The sequence below is a fragment of the Vigna radiata genome, chromosome 6, assembly GCF_000741045.1.
Source record: "Vigna radiata var. radiata cultivar VC1973A chromosome 6, Vradiata_ver6, whole genome shotgun sequence".
Lineage (NCBI taxonomy): Eukaryota > Viridiplantae > Streptophyta > Magnoliopsida > Fabales > Fabaceae > Vigna > Vigna radiata.
Window position 1 is genome coordinate 32553211 of NC_028356.1, and position 8696 is coordinate 32561906.

At 35.8% G+C, this 8696-nt stretch overlaps 1 protein-coding gene across 2 annotated transcripts; it reads left to right on the forward strand.

Annotated features, from left to right (window-relative positions):
- The first annotated feature begins 1437 nt into the window (after positions 1-1437).
- Positions 1438-7371, forward strand: LOC106762909 (probable monogalactosyldiacylglycerol synthase, chloroplastic). 2 transcript variants are annotated; one of them, XM_014647032.2, is made up of 8 exons: positions 1440-2360; positions 3258-3430; positions 4038-4199; positions 4288-4429; positions 5322-5546; positions 6111-6173; positions 6251-6325; positions 6971-7371. In XM_014647032.2, the coding sequence occupies exons 1-8, from the start codon at positions 1866-1868 to the stop codon at positions 7205-7207; spliced, it is 1572 nt and encodes a 523-aa protein (XP_014502518.1). In that variant the 5' UTR covers positions 1440-1865; the 3' UTR covers positions 7208-7371. The 2 variants fall into 2 exon arrangements, with proteins under 2 accessions (XP_014502519.1, XP_014502518.1); XM_014647033.2 differs by lacking the exon at positions 4038-4199 and having other exon boundaries at positions 1438-2360.
- The last annotated feature ends 1325 nt before the right edge of the window (positions 7372-8696 follow it).

Below are 8696 nucleotides of genomic sequence, written 5' to 3' on the forward strand. Positions count from 1 at the left end.
TTAAAGACTATTTTGTTTTTCTTAGTTTTTTCAAAAATATTTTTTTTTTCGTTTTCTCAGTTTTATTTTATTTAACAAGGACATTATTTTAATTGACTATCCATGAAAAAGGTTGTAATACATCTGAACTTATCGATAATAAACCACAATTTAAAAATTAATTAAATATTTTCATTTTCATAATAACTAAAATTCCATCTACATATATACTTTAATTAATAGTACCTACTGCATGAGTAATTTTTTTACATTGTCAATTAATCATAGGTCCTTATTAATATAAATTTTAACATCATTATTATAAAATTTAGGTTTAATAGGTTTGGATATCCCTATATTTGGGAGTTTGTTTCAACTGGGTCTTCCAATTTTGAAAGTGATCAATTAGGTCTCTAATTTTGTCAATTTGAATCAATAAAAGTCTTTCCGTTAAATGCAGTTAACGCCGTGAAATTTTTGAACATGTGCCATGCTGACGCTTCCAGGTGGCACCGTTTCAAGTACATAGGTGGATTATAAAAGGGTGAAATCCCTTTTAATTTAAGGATTTCACCTTCAAATACACCCTTTTAATTTAGGGATTTCACTCTTTTATAATCTACCTATGCACTTGAAACCATGCCACCTGGAAGCGTCAACGTGCTACATGTTCAAAAACTGTGCTACATGTTCAAAAACTTCACGGCGTTAACTACATTTAACAGAAAGACTTTTATTGATTCAAATTGACAAAATTAAGAACCTAATTAATCACTTTAAAAATTAGAGGACCCAATTGAAACAAACCTTCAAATATAAGAACCTCCAAACCTATTAAACCTAAAATTTAACTAATTTATTATGTATAATAGCTTACAATTGGTTGATAACATAAATTGGTTGATAACATAAGTGCATGATATCCACACTTTGGAGGTGGTGATTGAGAAGGTGTGAACCCATAAGCCATGGTGGAAAGTTTTGGACGGCAGTGGCATGAGGGGTCAACTATTCATGCCTAGTGCATTACAAACACATGTCTCTCAAAACAATGCAATAATCTATTTCAAGAAAGAGTATTATAACCACGTGTTGTAGGGTTGGACGGAATATGTTATTTATTCATAGTGGAAAACATCAACCCAATTTTATAAATTTATCTTTTAACAAAAAAAAAAGTCAAAATTGATTTTAAAATAGACAATAATTGTTGAAAGTCTCATATTTACTTAAAAATAACATCTTATTTTACGAATTGATTTTATGAGGCAGAATTAAATTTAAAATTTATTTCTTCACTCACTTAATATCAGAATTTTAATTAAAGCTTATTTTAAATTTGTTGTTGTAATCTTCACCTAAATGAATTTTATTTCTCACATGTAGATAAGTACAAAAAGGATTTGGGCTAGACTTTCCTTATTTTGAAGCTGTCATGATCTGTTGAAGGACTAACTACTCTCACCTTACCCTTCAACCGACCATCAAGGGCACTCTATAAATCATTATCGTCCAAAGTCTGAGCAAACCTCGTACCGCGCTAACCCAAACCAAACCTTCAATCAAAAACCTACCTTTGCTCAACGCTGAAACCGTGCCTGCATTACCAAGTTCATTGCGTTGCTTCAGTCGCACGTGACGTGGCACTCCTCCATTGGCTCCTCACGTGACAAGCACCTTCTCAGTGTCCTCAACCCAATCCACATGACACAACCCACACCACACCATACAACAAAAATGACTCAAACAAAACTCCAATAATACTCTATAGTCTACGTTCTTTGCTCAATGTTTCTTCCTCTCTCAAAATTCTCAACCAATTTTGTTGTTAGTGTTAGGAACAATTGCTAACGATTACTACTCATTGGTAACGGTTTGAAGCCAGAATGAACAACGGTGTTAGGCAAGAATCCAGTGTGCTTCTCGATTTGGCATCCCACGTCAATCGCTTCGCCTTCGATCATTTTCGCACCGACACCGCTGTGCAATCCAGTTTCCTGCGCTTCAATGGCGGGGCGGGAGCCAAACGCGGCGTTTCGCTCAGGGTGGGGGCGGCTGGAGTTAGGGTCAGGAATATTTTGAGCGAGTTTAATAGAGCAGTTAGGTTTCACTGCGAGAAGATTCCGATTGGGTTCGCCTCGCTGCGAGTCGCGGAGGGCGACGGTGGTGGTGGTGGTGGCTGTGACGGGGACGGGGATGGGAGTGGGGTTAGAGTGGATGAGTGTGGCGGGGTGGAGAACGAGGGGCTTCGCGGGAATGGCGTGGAGGGTTTGAGGCCCAAAAAAGTTTTGATTTTGATGAGTGACACTGGTGGTGGGCATCGAGCTTCCGCTGAAGCTATCAAGGCTGCTTTCTATGAAGAATTTGGAGATGATTACCAGGTTTGGTTTGGTATACTTTTTTTTTTTATGCAATGGGAATAGTATGAGATGTTTCTTTATTAAAAGAAGTAGGGGGGGAATTGTGATGACTGTTTTTGTTTAGTTTAAGTAAAAATAATCTTCTTGAAATAACGTAGAAAGAGTTTATGAGTATCACTGAGCTCATGAGTGATTTGAGGTTGTTTCCACTTATTTAGTAGTTCAGAATTTTAGTGCTGGGTATACAACTCATTCACAAATACTTGAAAAAGAAGAGAACTTTGTGGCCCGTAATGATTCTACCTGGCTCGAGTAAAATTGTGCTGTGTGAAGTATACATGTGGATTTTGCACAAGAAAGAGTTTAACATGAGGTTTATGTCATTTTGATAAGCTCGAAAAAGTTGTCTAGAAGCACTTCCAAACACCCTTAATTGTAAGTTAATGATGATAGCTTTAGGACCGAATTGGATATTTTGCCTTTCTAAGGTGATGAGAGGTTATAAAAAGTGCTTATGTGATTATCAAACATGTATATATCTTGAAATGGAGGTTGTTTGCGCTTAACCAGTGACCTTGTTTTTAGCTCTGCGTATTGAATTGCTTCAAATACTGGTTGAAAGAGAGTTTTATTGCTCACAGTGGTTCTACGTAACTTAAGCAAGACATCCTCCCTTGGAGGACCCCTTTGGTTTCCCATACAGAAAAAAGAGTTTGAGTTATGTCATTTGACTGCAAAATATCATTTGTCTAGAAGCTCTTTCAAATACTCTCTAATTGCGAGTTAGTGATGATGACTTTAGGAATGGTTTCTTGTTTAAGGTGATGGAAGGTTGGAGGGAATCACATGAAAGAATGCATGAATGTATGTATATTTTTTGTCAGGTTTTGTGTTCTCAATTTGGGCTTCATGGTACAGGTTTTCGTTACTGATTTGTGGGCTGATCACACACCTTGGCCGTTCAACCAACTTCCCAGGAGCTATAGCTTTTTGGTGAAGCACGGGCCATTGTGGAAGATGACTTACTATGGAACTGCCCCACGAGTTGTGCACCAGTCTAATTTTGCAGCAACTGGAACTTTCATAGCTCGGTGAGGATTTGGTTGCCTTCATGCTACAATTCCTACTCTTATTTTTTGACAAATTACTTTGATGAGTAAGAAAACCGATGCATTCATTGAATATAGTTGATAGGTATGCAAAATGATGCATATGTTCTAGTCTAGGCTCCATGCATATACTGGTATAGCATTCTCCCTGTCTTTGTAGTTGGAAGTTTTCTTTTGATCATTAAATTTATAAGTTATACAATAGTAGTTTCATTATTTTGTAGTTGTGGGAATAGATTGTGCTTGTTTTGATTCATTTATTTCTGTTTCCATATTTATTTGGGTTAAAGCATAATTTTACATTACTTGTTTCTTTCAAGAAAAAGATAGTATGGTAATTTGGTAGTATTTCAGGATGGTTCTAATTTGGTATTCATGTTCTGTAAATGATATTCTGTAATCTGGATAGATTGACCTCTGGTTACTTACAGCCCGCAATGTTTATTAACTTTTCTGCCTCTTTTGTATCACAATATTTTTCCTTGCGCATATACATACAGTATCACATCCGTTAATGCCCTTTATATCTCATCTCAAATACAGTATGACATCACACGTCATAGTTAAACCGTCCATTTTCCTTTTACAGTGAGGTTGCTAAAGGTCTAATGAAATATCAACCAGATATAATAATCAGTGTGCATCCACTGATGCAGCACGTTCCACTTCGAATTTTGAGGTCAAAGGGTCTTTTAGATAAGATTGTTTTTACTACAGTTATCACAGATTTAAGCACATGCCATCCAACGTGGTTAGTTCTATTTTTTTATTATTTCCTTTTCAAAAAGTAATATCTATCTAGAATTTTATTTTGACGTCCTATTTCTTGTTTTCTTTAGGTTTCATAAGCTCGTAACTAGATGCTATTGTCCTACAACAGATGTTGCGCAAAGGGCATTGAAAGCAGGATTGCAGCAATCCCAAATAAAGATTTTTGGTCTACCTGTCCGGCCTTCCTTTGTTAAGCCTGTCCGGCCAAAGGTATCATTCTTATAGCCATTACTTGAATTATTGGCAAGTTTACCAAATGAATGCCTCTAAACTGTTTGAAATTCTGTGATAGGATAGTAGGAGTAGTAATTTATATTAGGTTTTGAAGTTATTGAAAGTAGATAATAGCCATTTCCTTGACAACAGTGCTACACACTTTTGCTAATGATTGCCTGTAAAGTGTAAGTTTTTCCCTTGATTTTGTTTAAGCGACAGCCAAATGTGTAGTATGATATACTAAAATTATCAGCTTTGGTGTTCTGTGTGGGTTCTCTGATTCTATTACTACAGGTTGTAGTCAAGTATTATAATTTTCAATTAGTGTACGTCATAACAGCTATACTTGTAACTAATTGATGCTTATATAAGAATGTATTATGTATACTTTAATTATACAAACTTCGATCTGAACTGGTTTCAACATTATTCCTTTTTCATCAAACATACAATTCAATACGCTTTATTTTCAAATGGTCTCAGGTTTCAGTTAATTGCTTATTGAAGTGTGGATGTTTTAAATTTGGGCTAGTAAAAATGATTTATGAGGTTAAGGCTAATTTTTGGACAGTCTTTTTGTTGGTAAAATTAGAGTACCTACTTGTTACTATGCTTCTGTTCCAATTCCATTAGCTATCTGAGACTTTATGCCTAACTCCCCTACTTTTATGGAAACTACACACAAAGTCTTATAATAAATAACAAAGCAATGTGTTAGGTGGAATTTATCAAAATAGAAGGGTGTAGGTGTAAAAACTTCTAATAACTCACCCAACAAAGGTTGAGATAATTAACCCCGTAAAATAGAAGTCACAAGGAACACTACATTACTGTTAGTGCATTAGGTAGTATTGATTTTTTTGGCCTTCTCTACTTTATGTTGTAGGATGAACTAAGGAGAGATCTAGGGATGGATGAGGATCTTCCTGCTGTATTATTGATGGGGGGAGGGGAAGGTATGGGTCCCATTGAGGCTACTGCTCGAGCACTTGGAGATTCATTATACGACGAGAATATTGGGGCCCCTGTAGGTCAGATCCTAGTGATCTGTGGACGGAATAAGAAACTTCTTAACAAACTGACTTCTATTAATTGGAAGGTTCCTGTGCAGGTATTGTTACCCTTAAAATATTTCCAGAACCTTGTTAATCTTTTTTTATTCAAATATAAATTCCAATATATTTTCTAGTTTTGTTGCACCCTCTATATCATCGTTGGTATTTCCTCCATAGGCTTAAATATTAACTTTGTTAGCTGTCCATGGTGATTGACTTTTGCTAGTGTATTGCACAATGAACTAGGTATTTAGCCTTAGAATCAGATTGTTCATATGCAATGTTTTTTAAAACTAGACCGGTGATTGAAATAGTGAAAATATTGATTTACCATTCATTGGTTCAACCCAGTTCACTCTGGAAATATTATTGCACGGGAGCCATTGGTTGAGGACAAGCGGTTTTCTTAATTATTGTGAATTAGTTAAAAGGGTGTTATACATAGGATCCTGGGTAATATTAGTTTTTCTTTTCACTAGATAATGTAGAAAACTTCAGGTGTGAAATTTCCCTATTAAGTTTTTTGTTTGGGGTCGGTGACAATTCAATTTCTTGATGAGCATAGCAATTATTTATTCAGCATTGTCTAGTCGCCCCTGAATTAATTTACTCATATTTAGGTCAAGGGATTTGTTACCAAAATGGAGGAATGCATGGGAGCTTGTGATTGCATCATCACAAAGGTTTGATCCCTCAATCCTGACTTAAGGTTTTCTTACCTAATTATGGCAGCAGTTGATGGGTTTTTCTCTTTTTGTAGGCGGGTCCAGGGACGATTGCAGAAGCCCAGATCAGAGGCCTCCCTATTATTCTGAATGATTACATCGCTGGACAGGTATTCTGGTTATGGCTATGGTTCCTGAACCTTGTGATTTTTGTACTAGAAATCCAGCTGATTCAATTGTGTTAGTGGAGTAAATTTAAGACTGGGTTCTAGAACATAATTAGATATTTTGGCTCTAACTAGGGGCTTAGTTGACAATAATAAAGAGGTGGAAGGAATCTTTCTCACAAGTGCTTGTTTAAATTTTTCTACCCATGCATTTTCATATAGGGATTTCTTAAACGTGCATCCACTGTTTGCTACCAGAAGTAAAACAATCTCCTGAGTGTATTTAACAAAAGATCATAACTTGTTGAAATTCCAGCAAGTGAATGTACTTTAGCAACCCTATTAGGATTTGCCTAAGGTACGTTTGTTTTTCAAAAGAAGTATTTTAGCAAACTATACCATGAGTTTATATTAAAAAATCCAAGGCATAACTTGTTAAAATACTCCTAAAATATACAAATGTATGTTAACAAATCCTTTTTTGATAGCTAGTTTAGAGGGAGTAAACATTATGATTATGTTACTGCGTGTTTGTGTACTTGTCTGAACTTGCATATGTTCCATGAAAAATGTAGAAGCTGGGGATTTTTGCTTGAGTTTACGTGAATCCTCTTCATGGTTGATAAAATGGTGGATTTTCATTTTCAGGAAGCTGGCAATGTCCCCTATGTAGTTGAAAATGGATGTGGAAAGTTCTCTAAATCTCCTAAACAGATAGCAAAAATTGTTGCCGATTGGTTTGGTCCTAAAGCCTACGAGCTAGAACAAATGTCACAAAATGCATTGAGGCTGGCAAGGCCAGACGCTGTGTTCAAGATTGTTCATGACCTTCACGAGCTGGTTAGACAAAGAAGCTACCTTCCAGAATATTCTTGTACAGCTTAACTGATACTGAGGGTATTTTTTGCACCTTTTTTTCTGAGAAAAAATGTATTAGGCAACCATTTTTCTGATCACTACCAGAAATTCGAGTATTTGTCTTCCATCTTTAATTTTCAGATGTTCTTTGAAAATTTTATGTTGATATAGTTTCGAATGTTTCTTGTTAATCAATTTTTTTCCACGTTAGGGATACATCTCACTTTTTGGTAACTTTACTATGAAAAACTGGAGAAAACTCTTCACAGATCACTCAAGGTTGAGTTTGAATTCTGTGTTCAAAGACTCTTCAGCATGTAAAAAATATTGATAAATATTTTTTTTGGGAAAGTGTTAATATATTGTCTCACGAACTTCGAAAATTAGGTACTATTCATATCTTTGTAGAACAACAATGGGACATCTTTTAAGTATGTGTCAGACACCTTTTAACCTGACATATATATTAAATGAGTCCATACCTATTTTTGCTTAAACACTTTCTAGACTAAACTTTAACAAAAAGTTAAAATATAAATTAAATAATGTTTATCTCAATTTTTAGGTTTGTTTCATAAGATTTAGTTAGTTATTTTAAGGATTAATATTTATTTTAATCTTTCGATAATAGTGACACAGCTTTTTCCATAATTTTTCTGAGGTTTTTTCAATCTGGGTAACATATTTTCCGGCCTGCTAATATTGGGGTTAAAACTCCCGCTAATACCGGAGGTTAAAACCCTCGCTAATACCGGAGGTTAAAACCCTCGCTAATACCGGAGGTTTTAACCCTTTCTAATATCGAGGGTTTTAACCCCGCTAATACCGGGGGTTTTAACCCCCGCTAATAGTGACGCAGCTTTTCCCCATAGCTTTTCCAAGGGTTTTCCTAATCCGGGTAACATACTTTTCGGGGGTTAACACCCCCGCTAATACCGGCGGTTTTAACCGTCGCTAATAGTGACGTAGCTTTTCCCATAGGTTTTCTAAGGGTTTTCCTAATCCGGGTAACATACTTTTCGGGGGTTAAAACCCCCGCAGGGGTTTTAACCCCCACTAATACCGGGTTTTAACCCCCGCTAATAGTGACACAATTTTTCCCCACAGTGTTTCCAAGGGTTTTCCTAATCCAGGTAACATACTTTCTGGGGGTTAAAACCCCCGCTAATAGTGACGCAACTTTTCCCCACAGCTTTTCCAAGGGTTTTCCTAGGAATTTGAAATTCTCGTGAGATGAGAATTTGAATTTCTCATGAGATGAGAATTTGAATTTGAGAATTTGAATTTCTCATGAGATGAGAATTTGAATTTCTCATGAGATGAGAATTTGAATATCTCATGAGATGAGAATTGGAATTTCTCATGAGATGAGAATTTGAATTTCTCATGAGATGAGAATTTGAATTTCTCATGAGATGAGAATTTGAATTTCTCATGAGATGAGAATTTGAATTTCTCATGAGATTGGAATTTGAATTTCTCATGAGATGAGAATTTGAATTTCTCATGAGATGAC